The sequence below is a fragment of the Taudactylus pleione genome, unplaced genomic scaffold (assembly GCF_031769625.1).
Source record: "Taudactylus pleione unplaced genomic scaffold, aTauple2 ptg000120l, whole genome shotgun sequence".
Lineage (NCBI taxonomy): Eukaryota > Metazoa > Chordata > Amphibia > Anura > Myobatrachidae > Taudactylus > Taudactylus pleione.
The window spans coordinates 16,062,577-16,088,919 of NW_028284522.1; the positions used below are offsets into that span (position 1 = coordinate 16,062,577).

At 42.1% G+C, this 26,343-nt stretch overlaps 1 protein-coding gene across 2 annotated transcripts in view; it reads right to left on the bottom strand.

The window, feature by feature from the left end:
• Positions 1–11,447: 11,447 nt before the first annotated feature.
• EPHA4 (EPH receptor A4) overlaps positions 11,448–26,343 on the bottom strand; it is a 63,376-nt gene continuing 48,480 nt past the window's right edge. The window contains exons 9-18 of one of the 2 annotated variants that reach the window (XM_088472070.1): positions 25,985–26,043; positions 25,651–25,764; positions 25,351–25,536; positions 23,721–23,782; positions 22,670–22,876; positions 20,564–20,713; positions 17,219–17,412; positions 14,814–14,969; positions 13,724–14,413; positions 11,448–13,360 (exon numbers count right to left, since the gene is read on the bottom strand). In XM_088472070.1, the coding sequence (XP_088328196.1) occupies positions 14,299–14,413; positions 14,814–14,969; positions 17,219–17,412; positions 20,564–20,713; positions 22,670–22,876; positions 23,721–23,782; positions 25,351–25,536; positions 25,651–25,764; positions 25,985–26,043 (1,243 nt within the window). In that variant the 3' untranslated portion in view covers positions 11,448–13,360; positions 13,724–14,298. Of the gene's footprint in view, positions 13,361–13,723; positions 14,414–14,813; positions 14,970–17,218; positions 17,413–20,563; positions 20,714–22,669; positions 22,880–23,720; positions 23,783–25,350; positions 25,537–25,650; positions 25,765–25,984; positions 26,044–26,343 lie in introns of both variants that reach the window. The other variant, XM_088472069.1, reaches the window with a different exon arrangement.

Below are 26,343 nucleotides of genomic sequence, written 5' to 3' on the forward strand. Positions count from 1 at the left end.
GTTGATGCACGTGCGGCTACTGCGCACACAATTCACAAACACAGAAAATAATTTTTTTTTGGTTTGGACTGGAGTGTACTTTCGGGGGTTACAGCACCCTTTAACGGTCAAGCCAGCCGGCCCTTTACTTATGACACGGGCGCACGCTTGGCACTACTTTGTTGATGCACGTGCGGCTACTGCGCACACAATTCACAAACACAGAAAATAATTTTTTTTTGGTTTGGACTGGAGTGTACTTTCGGGGGTTACAGCACCCTTTAACGGTCAAGCCAGCCGGCCCTTTACTTATGACACAGGCGCACGCTTGGCACTACTTTGTTGATGCACGTGCGGCTACTGCGCACACAATTCACAAACACAGAAAATAATTTTTTTTTGGTTTGGACTGGAGTGTACTTTCGGGGGTTACAGCACCCTTTAACGGTCAAGCCAGCCGGCCCTTTACTTATGACACAGGCGCACGCTTGGCACTACTTTGTTGATGCACGTGCGGCTACTGCGCACACAATTCACAAACACAGAAAATAATTTTTTTTTTGGTTTGGACTGTAGTGTACTTAGGGGGTTACAGCACCCTTTAACGGTCAAGCCAGCCGGCCCTTTACTTATGACACAGGCGCACGCTTGGCACTACTTTGTTGATGCACGTGCGGCTACTGCGCACACAATTCACAAACACAGAAAATAATTTTTTTGGGGTTTGGACTGGAGTGTACTTTCGGGGGTTACAGCACCCTTTAACGGTCAAGCCAGCCGGCCCTTTACTTATGACACAGGCGCACGCTTGGCACTACTTTGTTGATGCACGTGCGGCTACTGCGCACACAATTCACAAACACAGAAAATAATTTTTTTTTGGTTTGGACTGGAGTGTACTTTCGGGGGTTACAGCACCCTTTAACGGTCAAGCCAGCCGGCCCTTTACTTATGACACAGGCGCACGCTTGGCACTACTTTGTTGATGCACGTGCGGCTACTGCGCACACAATTCACAAACACAGAAAATAATTTTTTTTTGGTTTGGACTGGAGTGTACTTTCGGGGGTTACAGCACCCTTTAACGGTCAAGCCAGCCGGCCCTTTACTTATGACACAGGCGCACGCTTGGCACTACTTTGTTGATGCACGTGCGGCTACTGCGCACACAATTCACAAACACAGAAAATAATTTTTTTTTTGGTTTGGACTGGAGTGTACTTTGGGGGTTACAGCACCCTTTAATGGTCAAGCCAGCCGGCCCTTTACTTATGACACAGGCGCACGCTTGGCACTACTTTGTTGATGCACGTGCGGCTACTGCGCACACAATTCACAAACACAGAAAATAATTTTTTTTTTGGTTTGGACTGGAGTGTACTTTCGGGGGTTACAGCACCCTTAACGGTCAAGCCAGCCGGCCCTTTACTTATGACACAGGCGCACGCTTGGCACTACTTTGTTGATGCACGTGCGGCTACTGCGCACACAATTCACAAACACAGAAAATAATTTTTTTTTGGTTTGGACTGGAGTGTACTTTCGGGGGTTACAGCACCCTTTAACGGTCCAGCCAGCCGGCCCTTTATTTATGACACAGGCGCACGCTTGGCACTACTTTGTTGATGCACGTGCGGCTACTGCGCACACAATTCACAAACACAGAAAATAATTTTTTTTTTGGTTTGGACTGGAGTGTACTTTCGGGGGTTACAGCACCCTTAACGGTCAAGCCAGCCGGCCCTTTACTTATGACACAGGTGCACGCTTGGCACTACTTTGTTGATGCACGTGCGGCTACTGCGCACACAATTCACAAACACAGAAAATAATTTTTTTTTTGGTTTGGACTGGAGTGTACTTTCGGGGGTTACAGCACCCTTAACGGTCAAGCCAGCCGGCCCTTTACTTATGACACAGGCGCACGCTTGGCACTACTTTGTTGATGCACGTGCGGCTACTGCGCACACAATTCACAAACACAGAAAATAATTTTTTTTTTGGTTTGGACTGGAGTGTACTTTCGGGGGTTACAGCACCCTTAACAGTCAAGCCAGCCGGCCCTTTACTTATGACACAGGCGCACGCTTGGCACTACTTTGTTGATGCACGTGCGGCTACTGCGCACACAATTCACAAACACAGAAAATAATTTTTTTTTGGTTTGGACTGGAGTGTACTTTCGGGGGTTACAGCACCCTTTAACGGTCAAGCCAGCCGGCCCTTTACTTATGACACAGGCGCACGCTTGGCACTACTTTGTTGATGCACGTGCGGCTACTGCGCACACAATTCACAAACACAGAAAATATATTATTTTTTTAGCACTTGGGGGGAGCACCCCTGATGGACAGAGCACCCCCTGGACAACACTACAGCACTCCTTTAGGACTGGGACACTGCACAGGACTTTGGAGTGGACACAGCCCCTATGGAGAACTGACTGCACAACACAGTCCAGCCAGCCCCTATGGACTTTGAAGTAGTGGACACAGCCCCTATTAACAACAGCAGCACAACACAGCCAGCCCCTATGGACTTTGAAGTAGTGGACAACAGCAGCACTACACTACACTACACTACACAGCCCTAACTCCCACCCTCCCTCTTCACTGTCCACAGCCGAGTGAGAAAATGGCGCCGACGCGGGTACCTTATATAGGATCCAAAACCCGCGAGACTCGGAAGGCGGGATGATGACGTTTTGCCTCGATTTCAGATCCGAGTCAGGCGGGAAAAGTCGAGCCTGACTCGGATCGGACTCGGATCGGGGGGGCTCGGGGGGGTTCGGATTTCAGAAATCCGAACCCGCTCACCCCTAATTATAAGATGACTCTCTCATCAGGAATCGTCTTAAGTACTGACATTAAAGTGAGTCTCCTCAGTAGAGAGATTTGCAAGGGGAAGACCGAGTGACTTGAGTACATCCCAGAAAATTAGATCACATTAATCCTAAACAGGTACAAAACTTAATTTTTAAAAATGTATATATGTATGTACGGTACAGTATAAGTATTTTCGACTGCATCTTTAAACAGCAAAATCTGGATTGCTTAAGTTTTAGCAGGCCTAGTACTGTACGTTTTAATGCACCATTGTATAATTAGCAAGGGCCATTTATTGCAGTGCTTAAGACACAGATAATCGCTCTGTAAACAAGATGGCTGTTGCTCAGTGAATAATACAACATTGAATATCTTTGCAGGTCCTTGGGAAAGGAGAAGGGGCAGGCACAAACCCCACAGGACTGGAGGAGCTAATTATGTCTTGAAATGAAGTGTGTGCCATTAAATAGATGGCATCTCTGGACTATTGATTGCAGTTCACAGGGAAATCTCAGCTTGTCGTGTCGAAAGGTTAATGTAATTACATGGTCGGGTGGTGGGATCAGCTACAGCTGGGGACATGGGGTAGCGGAACGCTTAGTCCGAGATATATAAAGTTGTCAAAACATAAATAATTTATCCTGGCTTTTCTATGGAGAATCTTCTCTTGCGGTTAATCATCTCCACTTTGCAATACCAGTTCCAGCTTAGCACAGAGTTGATTAGTACTTCATACTGTCATACTCAGGTTTTGTGGCCTTCCTGAACTGTATACATTTTTTTTCTTTTGGTATCGTGGCAGTGATTCGATGCTTACTGTGCAAAATTATTTTAGTTTTCATTATTTCATTACCACAATACCTGTGCAATATTCTGAAATTAAAGTTACTGTTCAGGCTCAAAACATATCCATTAACAAATTTAGAATATCAAAATGTATAAAATATCCTCATTTTTAGTTAGTAGTTATGTCACCACTTATATTTGGAGCACAGTGATATCATGTCCTTAGTGATGTCACTTGGGTGACATAATTCATTATAAATATACCTGGGTCCGGTGCCATCGCCCCTCCCTCTTACCTGTCAGCAGCCCAGCACATGCTGCTGTGTGCTGGGCTGCAGTGAGACCAGGGAGACTCCTCTGCCTGTGGGGGGGAGCGAGCACACTGATCTCGCCCCCCCTGGATTTGCACCGGGCTGAGGGGTCTACAGAGCCCCCCTCCCCAGCGTGCAGTGCTACAAATAGGTTTTTTTTCCCTGTTTTTCTCTAAGGGGTACAGCCATGCCTCCTTAGGCCATGCCCCCTCATTATGGCCCAGATTCTGACCATCCTGACCAGTGGGATCCTGACTACACCCCCCAGAACAACCTGCAATCTTCATGGTATGGATTCAACAAGGTGCTGGAAAGATTCCTTAAAGATTCTGGTCCATGGTGACATGATAGCATGACGCAGTTGCTGCAGATTTGTTGGCGGCACATTAATGTTATGAATCTCCCATTTCACCACCTCCCAAGGGTGCTCTATTGGACTGAGATCAGGTGACTGTTGAGCCACTGGAATACCCAGGACTCATTGTCATGTTTAGAAAACAAGCCTGAGATGATGTGTGCTTTGTGACATGGCGCATTATCCTGCTGGAAATAGACACTAGGTATTAGAGACTGCCCGATGTTTTAAAGTAGGAGACTTTTAGTAGGCAAAATCATCCTGGCTTTGCCTACTAAAAGACTGCTACTTTAAAACACCGGGTGGACTGCAACAGCCATACTGGCTGCAGTGGGCCGTTCCAGGAATCCTACTAGCTAGCCAACTCACTGTCATCGCCTTGCACTTCTCCAAGACATTTCTGTTACAGTGCACCTCAATCACAACAGCGCCTTTGTGCCTACACTCTGTGTAACGCATGCCCTGTAAGAGGTTTTAGGGGTTTGTACACATGCGCAGTAGCAAACAAATAGCACAACTCTATATATATTGACATTGCGTGTGGCCAGGGTGGTAACTAAAGATGTGAGACTGGTGCTGTCGCAAAGAGTGTAGGGCTGTGTGGACGGCACCGTTGCCATCCACATAGCCCTACGGTGCCGACACTGTGTTGCTGCCCCATGGCACTTGCTGCTAGCTAGCAGGGTGCCTGGAACGGCACCCAGTATCGCTGTTGCAGTGCCGCCCATAGCGTCCTTTGGACCTTCTTGGCAGGTACCCTGCAGTCTGTGTAGCCACTTAGAGCGACCTTGGGATGCTCCGGGCAGTGGTGTTCATGCATTTATGATTAGTTTATTATAAGTTTACCATTAACAAGCAGGTGTACAGGAGGATTTAATAAGGTCAGTGACTGTACATTTTTCTCATTCTGGAAAAAGAGATCTGACAAAGTATAATATTGATATGTACCAAACCACTAGCAAACTGGATCTGAACATTGACAACTAAGGCCTTGTAAGTTGTAAGCAGGACCATAACTAGGGATGTGCGACCATTGCCATGGCACAGGGCACCGCAGGGCAGGGGGCGCTGTTTAGACCTGTCATTTGTCCTGTTTATTATCATTCTCACTTGTAGCTTCCTCTTCTTTTATCCCCAGCATCTCCTGGCCTCCTCTATCTCTTCCCTGGCCCTTCCCCATGAAGCTATGCCTCTTTTTCAGGTACTCTATCTTATGTCCCTATTTATAAAATGGGGGAGGAGACAATGCTCTCTGGCACAGGGCACCAGAAAGTCCAGTTACGGCTCTGGTTGTAAGTATGTCATTTTTATTGCAAAGGTTACAAAGTCACTGAGGCATGCCTCAGCTTATGGCCATTACACTGTAGATGGTTAAAAAAACAAAACAAAGAGCAAGGAATGATCATGGGGTGTGATTCATAGTTTTATATATTCCGATGTGTACAGAGTTGAGCGATTATCAGTAATCCGCGCATGCATCAAGGACCATTACCATAGTCACTCGCAGTAACTATTTATTCACAGTGCAATTGTCAGGGAATATTTTGAGGAGGTAATGGGGAGGGGCAGCAAAGAACGCAGGCGTGTCGCAACTGTATCGGAAGCGTCACATCCTGCAACTACGATCCCGTATGCAAGGAATATGCTCCAGCGTCTCAATTTCCACGCCATTCTGCAGGACCATACACTCACTCACTGCGGTAATCTAATGATCTGCGATCATGGTCATCTGATAACTGAATTACAGATATGCCAGTAAATGACCTGATTGCTTAAAGCTGGGTACACACTGACAGATATATTGGCCGATCAATTGATCTGCCAATATATCTGGTGCCCGTCGGCCAGTGTGTACCAGCGATATGTCGTTCACAGACATATCACGTTGGTTGTGCTGCACAGCCGATTGCAGATATATATGTCCTTATCCTGTACTGTATTGTCTTGTAAGTTACTTGTTTCCTGTTCACCTATTAGTTCTATGTACTATGTAAGGCGCTGCGGAACACTTGTGGCGCCATATAAATAAAGGATAATAATAATAATAATATATCTGTGCACTGCACTAGCTTTCATGCTTGGGGTAATATGTAGATATTGCTGGGTGTGTGTGTGAGACCAGCTTTACAGAGTTATTCTAGTCTATAAAAGTCTAGGGGAGTTTTACTAACATTAATATGTAACTGAAAATGTTTTTCCTATAACATTTTATAAAATACTTTTCTCAATCAGACACATTATGTAAAGCAAATTGTGGTTTGTCTTGGTCTCTAAATGCACCCGAAATGCAAATAACATATTTTAATAAAATAAAATATTGCTGTTTGAATATATTGGTCTCTAAATACTTTAATATAACTTTTGTAGCAATGCTAGTTATGAATTTTACTGTGATTTATTTCATTTAAAAAAGGGTTTACAATTATATCTTATAATTTAAGTCATAGGGTATTCTATGCAATGCAATGGAAACATATAATGCTGTACCCCTATCAATAAGTCAGATATTTGCTTTCATTTTCTAAATTGTAGCACAATTATAGCAGTGTAATTTTTTTTACCTATATTTAAGACCTATTAAGACTGCCTGGCCCATGGAATACAGATGTGTCCACATACATCTAGCCTCCTTGCGTGTTAAACAGCCCTTCTAATCGCACCATGACGCGGCTTGACTCGTTAGCACCGAGTGTCTTTCGTGCGACTTTTTACCTTCATATGCATCTTATTCACAGTGATGTGAATAGCTAGCACAATAAGGTTCTATTGATTAAAATGATATGCAGCATGCCTATGTTCTCTCTGTGTCTGCGGGTGTATCTGCATGCAAAATGCTACGTTACAGTGTTACAGACGCTTACACTTTAACGTAGTGTTTCACATGAAGATACACCTGCAGACGCACAGGGAACATAGGCATGCTGCATATCATTTTAATCAGCAGAAGCTGTTTGTGCTAGCTATTTGCATCACTGTGTGAATACGACGCATTTGAAGGTAAAAAGGTGCACGAAAGACGCTCGGCGCTACCGAGGCACACAGATCTCCCGCATTGTGTGTGGCGCAACTTGTAGCGCATGGAAGATACTGTAGATGTACTGTATGTGAACACATCTGTAGCACTTGAAAATCTATTTTCTCCTAACTCTTTTTCATACTGCACGGCGTAATGGTTAGCATTACTGCCTCACAGCACTGAGTTCGTGAGTTCGATTCTCACCACGGCCCTACCTGTGCGGAGTTTGTATATTCTCCCTGTGCTTGCGTGAGTTTCCTCCAGGTACTCCGTTTTCCTCCCACACTCCAAAAATATACTGGTAGGTTAATGGACTCCCTACAAAAATTTACCCTTGTGTGTATGTGTGTGAGCATGTGATAGGGAATATAGGGCCTGATTCAGACCCACTCGCGAGCGGCTGTCCGCTCGCAAGTGGGTCGATGTTATGCACTGAGCATGCGCACGACGGAGGGAGCTCCGTCGTGCGCATGCGCCAGACGCGACGAGCGAAGGAAAGTCCTTCGCTCGTTGTGTCCGATCAAAGGGGGCGTGCTGTCAATGTTGATTGACAGCACGCCCCCTTTGGTGGGCGTGCCGGGGGCGTGCCTCCCTGACGGGGGCGTTCCCACGGGAACGCCTCCCGTCAGAAGCCGGCCCACTGACATCACTAGTGATGTCAGTGGGAGTGATTTTGGCTCTGATAGAGCCAAAATCACTCCGGAGCTTGCGGTTGAAAACCTCAACCGCAGGCTCCGGCTCGCAAATTCGATGGTCGCGATGGTCTCGACCATCGCGGCCATCACAAAGCACGCTCGTATAGCCTGTGGGTGGTGACCCACAGCTATACGAGCGTCCAGGAGGACGCTCCATGAAAATGGAGCCCGGCCCTCATTCAGAGCGTGCGCTCTGCTCAGAGCGTACGGCTCTGAATGAGGGCCATAGATTGTAAGCTACACTGGGGCAGGGACTGATGTTAATGGCCAAATATTCTCTGTAAAGCGCTGCGGAATTTGCGTGCGCTACATAAATAACTGGTAATAATACTGTAAATAGCATTTGACTTTGGCTTGGCGGTTGGCCTTTGCCTCTCACAGTCCTACTGGCGGGTGTATTCAATAACTGTACAAGGCTTTTTCCTGCATGTCTCCTCCTTGTAAAGGTTCTATTTCTTTTGAACTAAATGAACTAAGCAATTTATATATATTTCACTGACACATCCAGCACCTCTAACCTGTGATATAAGTAGCTGCATTCTTCTCAAACAAGACCAGAACCATAATTAGCATTTTGGGTCAGCTTGTTAAAAAAAGGGGAAAGATTAGCAAAAATATATTTCTTGTCATGGTTATATAGGGTTTGCGAAATCATTATTATGCCATTATGTTACTGTAGTCGTGTTCCTGATTCAGTTTGTAGTGTCTGCATAAAATAGCTATATTGTTCTATGAAAAGAATGTACACTACACACTCCACATAATAAGGGAAAATGACTGTGCATCAACGATCTATTGTCCTCATTTTATTCTTCAAGCTTCTTTAGTTATTAAGAGTGTTTAACCCCCTCCTCCAAAACTCATTCCCGGCACAGCAAGACTCAGGCTGAGCTATGCTCAGACAGAGGCAGAGAATTAAACAAATTGCATTATTATTTTTCTGTATTCTCTATAATTCAATGCACAATAAATGAAAAATAGCTCTCCCAAATATCAACCTCAGACATAATTTCCTGCATGTACTTTATCAAGGGTTGGTATGGATTGGAATCTCTTTTTCCCATTTACATGATTTCCTCAGTAGTCTGTAAACTCTTTAATGAGACACAAAGTAATAATGTTTGATGCAATGTTTTTTTTTTTATTGTACAGCATGTTTATGTAGCGTTTATATTATTCTAATAATATAAACTGCTGTGCACCATATGGGCATCTACTAAACAGGCATTGCCAGCTAAATGTTTTATCTTCAATAGGATTAAAGGAGATTTAATATTAAACAATATTGTAGTATTAAGTAAAAGATAACAGATTCTGCACATTGAAGTCAGAAGGATTACTCTAATGCTTGTTCATATGCAAATCTAGCACCATGTCTCAATAACTACAGCAGTGCCATTTTTTTTGCCACTATGCTTAGCTAGCTTCTAGCAGGTCATGCTGGAACTTGCAGTGCCACAATGGCTGAAGAGAACAGGTTGGATGCCATTTCATCAGTTTCTAATTCCTAATCTAAGAGATCATTTGGATAACTTATCTTATATGCATCTGTGCAGTAATACTCTGCATGTGTCATGCTCCATTTACATTGCAGACACTGGGGCATATGTAATAGGTTGCGACTTGCAGCCGTTGCGGGAACACTTGCTAGTTTTTCCGTATTTTTAAAGCGGCAATCATTTTAAAGGCAAATCCACCTCGGTTTTGCCTTTAAAATGATTGCCGCTTTAAAAATACAAGAAGGCTCGCAGGAGGTCCCGCAACGGCCGCAAGTCGCAACCTATTACATAAGCCCAACTGACTAGTCTACTTAGAAATGCTAAGAGTGTGGCACAATCCAAATGACGCTTTTATGACCTTGTCATATTTTTGTGAGGTTCCTCGTAGTCTAAAAGCACATTGTAAGCTCAACAGGGGCAGGGACTGATGCAGTCAATTAATGTTCTCTGTAAAGTGATGCATAATATGCTGGGGAAATATTAATAAAGTATAATAATTTTACAGTGGGTGACATGGGTGTGGCAAAAACAAACTCTTATGGCCGGGACACACTAGACGATATATCGTCCGAACTTACGGCCAGATCAGACGTTATGTTGGCAATCTAGTGTGTACACTCAATGTTTGCTGACGATGCACGCTCCTGTGCATCATCTGCAACATCGCCCGTCGGACCCGCATGCAGGTCCATCGGGCGACATCATCAGTGGGGGCCGTGTCCGCCGTCGCGATGTCGCTCCCGACATTGGCAAGTGTGTATGCACTTGCCAATGCCGGGACCCCCGCTGGTCTCGCCACTTACGAGATCATGCTGGATACACATTGTTAAATGTGTACCCAGCTTTACAGTATGTATTGGACTTGCCTCATCTATGTGAAGAATCAAAATTGTGCTGCCAGCCTCACCCCCAATTTTTGTTTATATTTGAATGAATACCTTACTCTATATATATGTATACAGTTATATATACTTATACTTTTTATTGATTCACTATTTTATGCAGTTCTACAATATTTTGAAAAAATAATTGTGCTGCTGAGCGTTCTGAATGTGTTTGTTTTGCAGCCTTACTCGTATCTGAAAGTCAATTTTCCCTATGAAAAACTCTTGCTTTCAATGCAAACACAGTGCATGTTAGAGGCAAATGTAAACTACCATAACCAATTAATAGTCACTTAAAGGGGTTTGACTCCTAAATATCAACATTTTAGCAATGCCCTCCAGGAGTTCCCAGAGAGCAAACACAGATGGAAGATGTTTGGGTTTGTGGCGTGCTGAATCGAATCATCGAGCTGTGATTTTGCAGCAATGGGCCAGTGGAGCAAGGTTAACGTGATACATGAAGTACCCGGCTACCCACTCTACTGGGGCAGTGGATGGATCTTGGAGGCTTGTCTACATTCATGGGAGTCCGGGAGAATAGGGAACTATGGTTTGACCAAAGCTTGTTATAATGCCCAGTTAGAGAATGTTGTTGTATTTAACAATGATCAACTTAAAAGGAGTGAGGCTAACAATTCCTGTGCACTCTTATCGGCCCATAATTCCCTGCACCATCCCAGCCACGCTGCTTATGTATTGTGTGCTGTGCTGCTTTTAGTTTTGCAATACTTTTAATATGTACAAATGAACTTTCCTTGAGAGGAGAAAATTAAAACGAAGAGAATACTTCATAGAAACAATGCCCCACTTGCATTCCAAGACTATATCACTCATCACTTAAGTATTGAGCATTGAATGTATTTTCTCGGAATATATCTGCATTTATGAATAAGAGAGGTAGTGGTAGTATTGCTTTGCCTCATTAGGGCACATTATTCATAGACAGGTACAGCTCCACTTAGCTAGTGACATATACTATAAATGGCCATTCCCTACTGCGCTATAATTATAAAAATGTAACATGCTACTAAGAAATATAGATGTACTGATTTACTAGGAAAAACACAACGCTCCACTCACGAATTCAGTAACTACTTTATTTTAATTTTTTTTGTTTGTTTGTTTTATTTTGTCCAGAATGCAAACATTTTGCATTACCTTTGCTATTTTACAATTTTACAAACTAGGTATAAAAAGACCATAAATAAAGGAGATAAGTTATGTGTACCTAAGTTCCGGGGAAGAGGAACCAGTTACTCTTCCCCAATGCCAAAAAGAGAAAAAAAAATTACAAATAAAACAAAATAGAAAAACAAAGTCTAAACAAGGTATCAACCAAGAAAAGAAATGCTCTGTTAGAACGATTTTTGTTTTAATTTTTTTTTTTTTTTTAGTATAAGCTAAATTAAAATTCCTCATTTGCAGTGACACAAAAAAATATAAATGTCCCTTTTGTTTTTATTTCTCTGGCTAACATTTGGTAGGATTAGGTACAAGTTAGCAAGTGAAAAATACTGCTAATGCTGAACTATATCATTCAATAACATTTCCGCTCATAACTGTGCCCGAGACATCTTAAGGCTCAGTTATAAGCATGAAATGACTGGATCCAATCGGAATTCGGGTATTGCTAGGTATACAATGCTTGCAATTATAAAGACTTTTTGGCAGTAACACATCAATACTGATTAATATGCTCATCACTCTTTGTCTGCAGCTTGTAAGTAATTTTCTAAAGCACGTTGGACTATCTTAGAAGATGTGAGGGACTACTGCAGAGACTGCAATCCTATTACAGTATTTTATCCATAATGCCCTCATTCACCTGGAGGGAGCACATTGTGCTTGCAATCTATCTCAATGTTCTGGCGTAAAGAACAACTACTGATCTGACATAAGTTACAAGACTTTTCTTCGTCTGTGTTACAGAATGGAAGAAACCTGGTCTGATTTTGTGATCTGCTCTCTACCCTTGCCTATATATACATCCATCAAAATCCATTACTGCTGGCAGCAATTTCTTTGTTACCATCATTGTAGACAACATTCTTAGCATCACTGGTTTTAAGAGCTGACATGTGGAGGAACAGACTCTCTATAGGGAGGGCAATAGGCTCTGGTGATAAAACTCACTAAAGTGGTCTTGCTGGCAACAAGGCTTCCTAATGTTCATATACCCTCACTGTGGTCAGTCTGCACAGCACAGAGGTGAAGGAGGTCAGACAAACACAAAGGGTAAATCACAAAAACATAAGTTTATATATAAAATAGATCTTTGCTTCCATATATATATATAAACTTAATTTGCAGCTCTGTCTGGTTGTCACTGTTACCAGTAAGATGCTGAAAAAGGATACATTGCATATATATATATATATATCATTTTTTTTATCTTGAAAGGAATGTCATATTACATTAGAGACCATTACAGATGAGGACCAGGCCGTGATTGGAGTGCATCATCCTTCGTTACCTTATGGATGGACCATAAAGACAAATTGTCCCCCTGGTTAGTTTGGCATACATTAATTCCTTAGTGATCTGCCTCTAGTCTGCAAAACACTGCTCCACCCATTGTCCTGTTGATCTTTAGTGTTCAGTGTAACAAAAGAAACGTTCGTCTTGGGTCAGCATCTGAAGTGCCATTATTCCCTTTTATTGAAGAAAATAAAATGGAAAATGCGTGGCCTCAGTAACGCCATTTACTGAAGGCAAATACAATATCCTGGCCTGAAAACATGGCATCAATAGTAAACATGAAATGACTTCCATTGTCGTCATACTCTGGCCTCCTACGAGGCAGGCTCTCGATGGGCATGAAGTACACAGGGAGATCTGCTGGAACTCTTTTTTTCTTGCTGGAGAAATAGCAGCTGTGTCTATGACATGGGAAGTCTGTGGAGGCCTCTCTGAAGTTCGGGGGATAAAAACCCAATTTTGGCTTCAGTTCAGTTGTGTCTCTGGACCGTGAGCTCACCGTGGATCAGTGATGGAAGTGGAGTGTGGCTCTCTGAGGGAGGAAAGAAGGACAATCTTCAGATATCTATCATTTACAGCACCACAAAACATATACAATATTTCTGCATTCCAAAAAGGGTTCTCTGCTTAATTCAACTATGACTAACCAAGCAATCTATAAAAAAAAAAATCATCAAACTACTATTCAATCATTTATATTATCTACCATCAACTGGGTTGATTGATTATTCTGATCAAATAAAAGTCCTCCCTAACGATGGAAAACTTGTGCGAACGCTGTGGACTGGCTTTGTTGTTTGAATACTGAACCCTAGAGCACGATGTTGCTTTCAATTGACCCCACAGAAAAGCTATGTCGCTTGTGGCTGTTATACCGCTAGAAATAACTACGCACCTGTATATGCTTTTCTGCATTGATGCCATTGGGTAGTAGAAACACACATCCATCAGAACCAAGGGCATTCCTAATATGATTTTCCAAGTCAGCATGTGACCACATGATCCTTAAATCTGCCAAAGACACGCAGGATACAGCTTCCAATGGTTCATTCTGCCCACAACAATTGTCTGTAGCTCCAGCAATAGAAGACATGGTTATTTCATTTGCCCGCACCTATGGAGTGATGTTTGCATCCATTCCAAAAAAGATGTCCATGTGACATGCAAAAACAATCCACAATGAGATGACTGAAGTCTTGTACATCATATAAATCCAGCAACATGATCGCCCAGTTCTTTATCAATAGATGCCTGTATCCTCCTGATGCATGGTCTACTGTAAGTGTGGCACAAATGACTAAATTTATTTCTGTGTTGAATGGGTTTCACCTCACTCCTTTGATAATTAAAGTCTCTGTCCAATGGGGTGAGGCTAATAAAAAAAAGTGCAGTTCATCAATTAAAGTGCATGGATGAGGTAAACTAATTTTTTTTTCAAGAGTTCTGAGTGTGTAACTTTGTCCTGTTACTTCAAACAGGAACCATTCTGCCCTGAATCTGTTGCATCTGGGTCCTCATTCCCTGGACGTTGCTCAGGATCTTGTTCTGATGTGCAGGGGAAGTGATACCAATCCGGGTTAGGTCACTAAACAGAGCATAAAAAGGAACAAGTTATTAAAAAGTCCAAAAATACTTTTTCACCTTTGTGGTGATACCCTACAGCTAACCTTGTGTGTATTGAATTTATATGCTGCTAATGCATACAAATTGTTTGTTGTAATAATTAATATGATATTCTTATTGTGTCTATGGGTTAAAACACCAGACAGTGTGCTGTACTGCAGTGGTAATAAAGACTACATATTATATCATTATATCTTAAAAAGTTTCTTATGTTGCGCAGGGGTACATAACCTTTTGTTTTAAAGTTATGAAAAAGGCCTGCACGCTATTATAGGCCACCAATAATAAAGCATGAATCCCAACATATCCCACCAGAGGTCCATCCTGTAATTTTATCCTCAAAGTCCAGTGTGATTACTCACTCTTGGTTCACAAGGACGACTGCTTCCAAGTTGGTGTACCCAGCTGCTGTGAAGTTATCTTGGTATCTCTCCATTTTAATGGCCTGCAGCCAGTCCACCACAGAGACCACCTGGGACCATTCAGGCGAACTTGGGTCCAGAAGAGCAGTGTTTGTTCTTGCAGGAGACATAAAAATGGTTGTTAAATACAGCAAATATATTACATGCATAATGTGCGGCTGTTATCAATACGCAGATCACATGACTACCACAGAGAACATGGCTGCCATTTATATCCATCTCTCACTGCCACAGGCGACCTGCAAATCTCTACCTATTGTAATGCTCAGTCTGGTTCACACATTAAAATATTTCAACTTTAGGGTGCCCAATTCAACTATCCCTGAGGTTCCGGTAGTTGCATCACTTGTTATCTGTCCGTGTGATGTATAGATAATGTTCTTCATTCATTTTTGAGGTGTGAGAAAAATGAGCGGTTTGAATTAATGTAATTGCGGGGTAGTATGTGCTAAAACATAACATCGGTACATAGTGGCTAATTTTTTTTGTCTTTTTCTTTGACCTCACTGACAAACTTTTTTCATCCTATCAACTAATGCTGGTTACACACTATACAGATAAATCTGCAGATGATGGTCGTTCATACACACTGAATGGTCATCATCTGCTTCTGGCCATGGGTCCCAGAGGACGGGGGGGGTGTCCGTCCCCCTCCCCGCGGCCTCTGCTGCATGTGTACAGGCGGTCGGCAGACCGCCCATACACACTGTTTGATGGCCAGATATGTCTGACGATATATCTGCCATCGGCTCTGCAGCACAGCAGACGCTATATGTCCGTGAGTGACGTCGTTCACAGACATATCGCTGGTACACAGTAGCCGATGGGCAGCAGATATATTGGCCGATCAATTGATCGGCCAATATATCTGTCAGTGTGTACCCAGCTTGAGTTTTGTGAACATTCCACCACAGGTGATAGCAATCCTGTATAGAGCATTCCTGTATTCCATGTATAGAGAGTAATGTATACTGTCTCAAAAATACAGGTATTGATATTGAGTGGACATGAGGATGTACTCCAAACGTAGAAATGTTACGCGGACATGTGCGCACAGAGCCTTCTGCACATTCCCATTATGCAGTGTATGAGTTATGTTCTAATCAGTCTTCCTGCACTTATACAGCTTATACTGAACTCGTTCGCAATGAAACAGCCCAATCAACTAGATCCTCGCCAAGTTCTCTAAGAGCAGACAAAGCCCAGCTTGCAGGGGAGATAATCCGCTCTTTAATCAACATGTTCCTGAACAGTCCGTATGATGGAATTGGCTAGAATAAGGGGGTCTTTGATGCTGGGTTTGAGGAATGTTATTCTCCTCCGTTCCCTCTGTGCTTGGACCTTTGGGGTAATTGCTTTAGCAGATTCACTGCCATGATTAGTAACATATCCTGTAGTTGATGCGCAAAAAGGCCAGACAACTACTGTGGGGCTTTCACTCATACAGAGCAAGAAATCAGGTTTTCTTTTAAGTGCATCCTAGAAACACAGTGAATGGAGAACCCATATTATTCTGGAAGAAGGAAACAGTCACGCGTGCATGTGTCTATGGGGCAGATGTGCCAAGCCTTGGAGAGTGATAAAGTGGAGAGAGATAAAGTACCAACCAGTCAGCTCCTAACTGTAATTTTTCAAACACAGCCTGTAACATGGCAGTTAGGAGCTGATTGGTTGGTTATTTCTCTGCACTTTATCACTCTCCAAGGTTTAGTACATATTTTAAGCAGTAACTTCTCAATATCTCGGATCAATAAGTCCTACCACACTGGCCAGCAGAGAACACCTCGCTGATATCAGCCGTTTTACACCTCAATCTAACCGAAGGATCAAGTTTCGGAAATGCTTTTACTGAATATAAAGTGTTCTCTTTTTTTTTCCCCTATCTAAGCAGTATATTTGTCTGGAGCCACAGACATAGCTGGAGCTTTCACATCAGCTTGGGACAGTATCATTATATAGAATAGGCCCAATAACTTGTTCACTCTGAGCCTCCTCTGTGACTGCCCAGGGGAATCTGCCTGCTCCTAAAGTATCTAATCAATATCTATAAACACAGATACTTAAAAGTCGTTTCAATGTGGTTACAAATGTAAACTGATCAGAGACTGATTCAGGGTCAAGAGAAATGGAGATTAAACAGTTTCTGTTATACTTCACTACGACATGAATAATTTAACAAACGAAAGTGCTGATTGACTGTGTGATGGTATCTCCCCATTGGGAGTTATAATCTAAAATGTGTCATCAGAGGTCGGTGCATATTAATTAGTATGCCCAGTTTCCACGCTGTTGATATTCTGAGTACAGTACAGTTTCAGGTAGCTCTAGAATTGTTGTATACAAACCTTGAGCCTTCTAATCCCGTCTTCTTTAAACTGTTCGGGTTTCGAATGAGCTTGTCCAGCATGCTAACAATCTGTCCAAACTTGGGCCTATCACTGCGCTCCTTCTGCCAGCAATCCAACATGAGCTGATGGAGGGCAATGGGACAGTCCATGGGAGGGGGAAGACGATATCCTTCTTCTATGGCTTTGATTACCTTAAACAGAAGATTGAGAAATATATTGCAGTTACAAATATATATTAGGTTGGTACAAATAACTATATGTGTGGAGTTTGTATGTTCTCCCAGTGCTTGCAAGTGTTTCCTCAGAGTGGTCCGGTTTCCTTCCAGACTCCAAAGACACATTGTTAGCTGTAGTGGTTCTGAGTGGTAAGGAATATAGGCCCTCATTCAGAGCCACTCGCTAGCGGCAGTACGCTCGTTCCGAGCGATGTTCGCACATCTGCGCATGCGTACGGTTTTTAGTACGCATGCGCGAACCAGTCAGTGCGGCTGAAAATCGTTGGTAAGCAATATAGCGAGGGCCTGCTATTTTGAGTGACAGAATGAGGCGTATGTGGGTGGTAACAGGGGAAGGTGCTTGAAAACGGGGAGTGGAGATCCGAACGCAGGCATGCTTAATGGTCAAAACGGGCGTTTTAAGGGAGTGCATAATTAATACAGCAGCGTCATTGACCACGTCATTTGGTTTTTTTTTAACTCAGAACTGCTCGCAAAATAGCGGTTGAAAACACCAACCACAAGAATAGCGAGCAGTTCATACGCTGTACGATGTACTCGATTAATCTAATAAATAGCGGACATGACGTATGGTGCATGCGGCCAGGGGGCGTTTTTATCAAATAAACGAGCGTATGTTTTGCTCGCTCGTTCAGACTTAGAGGTGTGAACAGACTGCAATTTGCGAACGGATCATTTGAATAGCCACCCCTTGTTTTTGAACGAACGACCGCAAATAGCGAACGGCTCTGAATCAGGCCCATAGAGTGTAAGCTCCACTGGGACAGGGACTGATGTAAATGAATAAATATTTTCTGTAAAGTGCTGTGTAATATGTATGTGCTAGATACAGATCTATTAATAAATAACATATGCAGCTGCATTATAGTTAAGATTACCTAATTTATATATTTTGCAATGATGGATGGTTTGTAGAAAATAAACCCCTTTCTAACGTGTAGCAATTATTAATCAGAGTTCTGCTGTATCTCTACAATATAGCTGTATTTATTCTCCTTCCTGTGCACCTACAGTATGTTGGGGCAAGTTCAATATAATATGGGGAAAGTCTAAGCGCGTGATTAGACAGCACTTTGACCAGGCTGTGTTCCGTTTGCCATCAAGCTCGCTGACGAGATTCAAAAGATTAAAAGGGAGTATTTATCACAGCTTAGAGGAAGATAAAATTGTTAGAAAAAGTACAGTACCAACCAATCCGCTTCTAATTTACATTTTACAGACTGTGGGGTCTATTTACTAAGCAGTGTTAGGAGACAGAGTGAAAAGTGATAAGAAAGTTATAAGGTACCAGCCAATCAGCTCCTAACTGCCATCTCACAGGCTGTGTTTGAAAAATGGCAGTAGGGAGCTGATTGGCTGGCACCTTATAACTTTCTTATCACTTTTCACTCTGTCTCCTAACACTGCTTAGTAAATAGACCCCTGTGTTTGAAAAATGACAGTTAGGAGCTGATTGGTTAATGCTTTATCTCTCACAATTTTATCTCTCTCAGAGCTTTGATAAATACCCCCCTAAATTGATCAAAAGATACTCAAAATAATTGTGCACCTCTATTATATATTGAAGAAGGAGCAGTTGGAGAAAGGAAGATGCAAATGAGATACATAGATTTCTACTGTACTATTCTGTAGGGAATTATCCCATTTTCTCAGATTACAGTGCTTTAAGTTCATTTCTAAATTCTGTGCTGCAGACACAATTCAAGGCCACAACGTAAAAATTATAATAAAATATGCTATAAATATAATAAAAAGCTGAGTACAAAGCTCTCTAGTAAAATACTACTAGTAATTCAACAACTTGTTACATGTGCCCGGCACGAATAGCTCAGTGAAGTACTATAGTTTTATATAAGAAAACAATAATCAGTTTAAATGGCAATAAAAGGGTGCAGTTACTAATTTATCTAGTGATAGAGCTCAAATTGTCTGGAATATCACTTTCTGTCTTATGTTTCAGGATGTGCCGGACCAGCTGACCCCCTTATTATATATCCTTGGCTATCTCCCCTTTTAGCTGGCATGAACGCATCGTGTTTCCAGACGCACCTGGATAGGGTCTGCTCGCTTGACGACTTCTCAGTATGAGAGAATGAGGTAAAAATATCTCAGATGTTCCTTCCAGGACAGAGGAAACCTTTACACAATACAGATTCCAGATATACTATGGGATCCCACATTGAATGTTATACTCAAGGAAACCAAGAGAGAAAAAATATCTTGCATCTTTTTCCTTGGTATTGTGCATGTATAAAACACAATGCAAGCTATTTCCCTTGCAACTATTCTTAGGTTTCAGTGGGTCACCCAGAGACAGCTGTCTGAATGTGATCCCTTATGAGGCTATACAGATGGTACACTTAAAAAAAAAAAAGATATGCATAATTTAAGGAAGGCCATTTAGTGAATTATTTTTTTAATGTCCCCTAGGGACAGTCATTTTATTGGCTTAAGAGATAATTACACCAAGCTCGCTGTGCTTTACAATGCAGCTTTTCTCAGTGGTGAGTGTGTTAATGACACAACACGTAATGCCGCAATATTATTTATCTGGTCTATAGCTCAGGTTTTATGCAATGATGTCATATTGTCAAGTCATCGGGATCCCTGCTGTGACACCACCAGCAGAAAATCCAATTAAATCTAAAATCTCCAATCAGCGTTTCACACACATAAAACAGCTGCTATTTTATTGGAGATAGCTCAAGTGGACCAGTTGCCCAAGCAACCAATCAGCGTCTGTCATTTCAAGGACTAGGCTATACAAATGACAGATATATCTGTCCAATCTGTCTGGTGGAAAGGAAAATCTGGTCTGTCTTCCAGGGTTTTGGAGCAAATTTCTATTGGTATTTGCTCCCATACATTACCAGATTTTCCTTCCCACCAGACAGATTGGACAGATATATCTGTCAGTGTGTACCCAGCTTTAGAAGCTAATTGCTTGCTTTGGGCAACTTCTCCACTTTATCTCTGTCCAGGGCTCGATACATCTCCCCCTAAGTCTCTTGTTCCTAAACAAACTACAAAATTAGTAAATGTTAAAGAATATCTTTATTTTTAGACTGTACTGCAATCTGGCATAGACAAATAAACAAATGCTTACATCTTGATTGGACATGTCCCAGTAAGGCCTCTCTCCGTATGACATGACCTCCCACATGACAATTCCGTAGCTCCATACATCACTGGATGATGTGAATTTCCTATATGCGATCGCCTCCGGTGCAGTCCATCGAATTGGAATCTTACCTCCCTACAAAATGCACAAAAGGCTCATTGGAAACCACAATTGGGCATCTGAGATCAGCCTGCCAATGGCCCTACTTGACTTACACATTTATATCACATGGACATTAACTTCATCCCTCTTCCTTTTCAAATCCCACTTTGCAAAATTTTTGTAACCTAACTACATAGCCATGATCCATTACTCCGCAATTTAGATATCCTGTATAATAATAATAATGATGATTTTATTTGTTGCGCTTTTCTGGACTCATGGTGCTTTACATTTTAGTGTAATAACATGTAAAACAATGAAGCTGAGGCAGCACTACAATAGTTACAGTGAGGAAATACACAGTACAATTATAGAGGTAACAAGGAGCAAAACAAATTACAAAACAAGATCATCATCAGTTCCCCACGGCATTCATCCAATCTACAATAGGTAAGGCAGCCATCTTGGGAGCACTATGTGGTTCAAGTAGTGGGATTAGCTATACGTAAAAATATGACAACTTCTTGTAGAAATACTGAGTACACATCAGATACCGACACCATCAGTCCCATATATTTATCATCCTACCCACACTGGGTGAGGGAGCCATCTTGGGCGCACTGCATGGGACATGGGCAGCATAAGCAACATACAGAAATTGGATACATGGTGGAGAAGTAAATTACAGATTGCATGGTTTAGAGAAAAAATAATTTCATGTAATCTATGGGTTCCCCATGTTAGACTGTGTAAATGCAGCATCACTGTCCTGATTCCCTGGTTCTGATTCTTGTCTTGGAAGCAGAAATATAAATGCAGAAAGTAGGGAAAATCGGCTTAGATGTGTTATGCTGCAAAGAGCCAGGATTTGGGGTAAACAAGAAGTACATCTTGTTCCTTTCTCAGTATTTCAGTACACACAGCTCATTGGTAGAAAACCTAGACTACCTGTCAATCTATATTAGACCCGTATAAAGCCAACCCGGTTGGTACAGAACTATCCCTGGTACACTATAAAAATGTTCTTCCTTTCAGCATGGTCTATGCAATGAAGATATACATGTCTGCAGTGTATTTCTCACCTCAACACATACTGACAGCTGTGGTCCTAATCAATTGCTCATCTAGTCTATCTTACAGGAAGGTGACAGATATGGCCTGTGGTCAAGCTGTCACTTCGCAAATTTATGAACAGAATATATTATATAACTTAAGCCAAGTGAAGGGACAAAGTACCACAGTAGCGGTGATTTATGTTACACTCCAGCAGTGAAGGTGTTACAGATCATCTGCAACAAGATCCGTGCTGGTATGCCTTCAATTATTGGAGAAGCCAACAAGGGCTTGGCTTCCGTAGCAGACCTCAGTGCCTGGTTAACTTTGTAAAGGAACTCCTTGATTTGTATCTCTGCTCGATTCACTTGGCTGAGATCCTGCCACTGATACACCTAATTGTTGTGGTAATGCACAAAGTGTGTTCCCTTCCCGCACCTTCCCCCTCCCTCTCTTGAGTACTTTTTTTGTTCAAGGTTAGAGCTGTTTATGTAAACTGTATGCCGTGGAGACTGTGGAATGCGGCAGCGAAACAAGGCGTTGCAATTGTGCTATATGAGGCCAGATGCCTTGCCAATGATTATACGCACAGATCTTTGCCCCCACCTTAGTGGCAAGTGATGCAGATTTGCACGAAACTCAGCCAATGCTAATTGTACCACCAGTGCCGGCATCCACCAAATTTCGTGATCGTGTAGGACGAGCCACCTACATGTGAACCTATTCTAGGTTTATACACTGAGTAATGTTGAGTACTAAATTAATTAAGACCAAAAAGGAGATTTAAAAATTTTATAATATATCATATACTGGATATAAAATATGAGCATCACACTATGCATACAACAGTGGCCGCAGTTGAGAGCTATGTGGTTTGCAGTCCAATAACCATGGGTGATGCTGTGCAATGTAATTACACCAGTTGTTCCTGCTTACCCTGGTTGTATAGGCCGCCTCAGGATCATCCTCCAGAACACGGGACATGCCAAAGTCAGAGACTTTACACACCAGATTGCTATTGACCAGTATATTACGAGCAGCCAGGTCCCGGTGTACATAGCTCATGTCGGAGAGATATTTCATGCCAGATCCAATACCACGCAGCATTCCCACCAGTTGGATCACGGTGAACCTGCCGTCGTTCTTCTGAAAGAAAAGCCCGTAATTAGTCATATGACACATACAGTAGAACACAGTAACATATGGGTGGGTCCAGGGGCTACTGCTCTCTGATAGATCAGATATGCAGGAAGAGACATAGATTCTCACTAATTCAGTAGACTAAAGCTTATATGGCAGGACCTCAGTTCTGTCCCAGTAATGGGGGGTAACCACACTTTCAAATTTTATTTTATTTAAATTTAATTTATTAAATCAACCATACTACCACCCTCATGATGTGGCAGAGTGAAATGAACAAAGGAGGCATTATGGTGCTGCCACCTCTTTTGAATACCCCATTAGTCTACATGACAGCTTCCCTTTGAAGATAATTCACGTGTTAAAAGCTTTACGAGGAGTAACTATTTGTATAGCAGACTGTATAATGGGGCTTTAATCACACGCTTGTTGCTTCGCTGTTATTAATTCAATGCTGACCTGCAACCAGTGTCTCTTCCTTCTCAAGGTGTTTTCAAGTAGGTCAGCTTAGGCCAAGTGTAGGCAGGTTGTAACACGTCAGGACACAGGACCATAAACCATAATTGCTTTTACCAGAATGTGCCATAAAATTTGTCTGGTTTGTGTAGCTATTAACTAAACATAGTTAAATAAAGTATGCAGCCTTAGTTCAGTCACAGATGCTGCATAATCCTAAATGTAGTCATGTAACAGCACACTAACGCATATGGCCTGTGGCATGATGGCTACATAGTATAAACGACTGCACTTAGGTCAGCAGTTGGCATAAAACAAGGGGCATACAGGCATGCCAAGGGAATCCTTGTCTGTGTAGGCTATGCAATGTGCAACAGGACAGTCAACTCACCCGAAGGAACGCATCCAGGGAGCCATTTTCCATGTATTCCGTGATAATCATGACTGGCTTACCTATTGTTTAAAGACAAGATTGCACCACCATTAATAACAGGTAATATGTTTATACAACAGTTACCAATAAACATCTTATGTATGCTAAAAATTGCACGCTACCTGGGTTTGAATTATTGCCTTTAAACTGTTTTATTTTCCCCTTATACTAAAATTACCATTTTAGTGCATTTCTGGCCTAGCATATGAAATATGGATCTCTTGACTAGTTCATAGTGGGTGTCTGTTTCTTTGCATAATTACAATCTAAATGTGTATGGAAATGTAAGCACTTTTCTGTCTTAGAGCTCTATTTTTCATGCAACACACTTTTTCCACTTCTCTTTGCTGCTATTAGAGCAGCAGCATATTTTAATGCCATGCATGTGAGGGCTTTATTCAGATTTTATGCTTTCATAAGTCACCGAGATGGTAATAAGACACTGCTGGAATCTAAATCAGGAGCTTGGAACGTATAGGAAAAAAAATAGGACCAGCATTTTACCGCACACATCATTCCCACCTCCCAATGAACAGTACTAAAATTAGCCACGGAGCCCGGTATCCATGTCCCCACCCGCAACTCATTGCCATGCTGCCGCAGTCAACCAACATGAGGGTTAAGGGAATGCTGAAAATATTTAAGCAGATGGAATCATAAAAAAAGTGGAATTCATTAGCTGCTAAGGAGAACTGGAGAGCAGTGTCTCACATAAAGACTGAAAATTAACAAGGGGAAGGAAAACATAGTGCACGGTAAGTATTTGTCAGCTGTACTGTGCCATTCCACGAGCTTCTGCCATAGCAGATGACTGCAAATGAGATTTAATGAAAGCTGCCTCGACCAATATGTGCCATCCGTTGCCACTTGTGAGTCCCATGCTACGGAAAAACGTGCCAGTGAAGGTTAAGCTTCAGACCATGTTTTCCTTCTGTCCAAAAAAAGAGAGGAGTTGCTGCCATCTGTTTCAAGCCTATAGCTCAGTCTCACACAGCCCTGTAATATGTCCCCATGCAGAAAGGCTGCTCTGCTCACTTCTCTCAAAGACCCGCAACACCCTCGCCTAGGAAGAGGGTATCAGTGAGAGTCACCAAAGCCATTTCCCTCTGACATCAAGATGGATGGCTTGGTCTATGCCAAGCTCCCTCTCCTCTAGGTATAACTGTAGCTGTTCCATCTATCATTTCACATAGAGATTTTGTATCTGTGACGGGATGATCTATTATGCTTCTGAATATACACAGGAAACCGAAGGAGGCTCTACAGGACAGACAACTATAAATATTGCAGAAAAGAACTGCACGTCAGTTTGATGTAATACATCGTTCTCTGCAGTGATACCTGGGGAAATAAGACAGCACTCACTAGGATCATGTGATGGTCTAAAAGCCCGCCGACTGCTACAAACTAACGGCATGCACTGCAGACCATAGACAGGTGGCAGATGGCTTCATATGAGAATAGCAAAGTGCAAAGTGGCAATTATGTATGACTGCACAAACAAACATGCACACATATCCATGTACTGCATAGATAAAGAACAACACTTACAGGTACACAAACACACAAGAGGGTTCACAATACTTACATTTAGTGACAACGCCTTCCAGATGGATGATATTTGGGTGATCAAACTGGCCCATTATACTGGCCTCGCTGAGGAAGTCCCTCCTTTGTTTATCCGTGTAACCAGCTTTCAGTGTCTTGATAGCCACATAAATCTCCCTTTTTGCAGGAACCTTGAGACGCCCACTGCACACTTCTCCAAACTCACCTGATAAACAGAAAGTTGATTGTAATTTACGATGCCAGAAAGAGAGTTTTATGGTCTTCACAGTGGTGACAATAATTGAATCAGAACTTGTCATTTCCTGGTTCTGCCACTTACCTACGCCAATTACTTTCTCAATCTTGATACAAGAAGCATCAATTTCCTTTGCAAATTCGCGGACTGCCTGGTTAGGATCTTCGTACGTAAATGGGTCAACGTATGTCTTCACTCCTAAAGAGAATAAGACAAAAAATAATGTGGCATAAGTCACCAATACCAATACTCATTGGCGGATTTGAAATGTAATTACATATTTCAACTTAAAGATTATAAATTACATCAATTTTCATCCTAGGTTAAAGGATCCTTCATGAGTGTATAATAAGATTAAAATCATGTCACTTATTTTTTCGGGAATGTTTTCATACTGCTGAGATATAAAAATCATTACCTTGATTTAAATGCTTCTCCTCGTCAGCCTCCTGTTTTGCTTTGCTGTACTTGCTCCGCCTGAAGGAGGGAAAGACAAAGCACTCAGAACCATATACATAACTTTGTTGCTGCAAATTACAAGCCATCATTAAGGAAACTCTGTTTTCTTCCATTAAAGTGACTGGGAGCTGTTGTGATTACAAGCGTAAAATATAATAACATTTTGTAACCGTTGCTTCCTCATACCAAATGTTACAAATATTTCAAGACAGAAACCAGCAACGTAGGTTAAGAAAATACATGTGTTCCCAATGTTCTCAAATAGGCTTTTCGTTTTAATCTTCTTTTTTCAAGGAATGTTTCGACTTGTACAGAGTC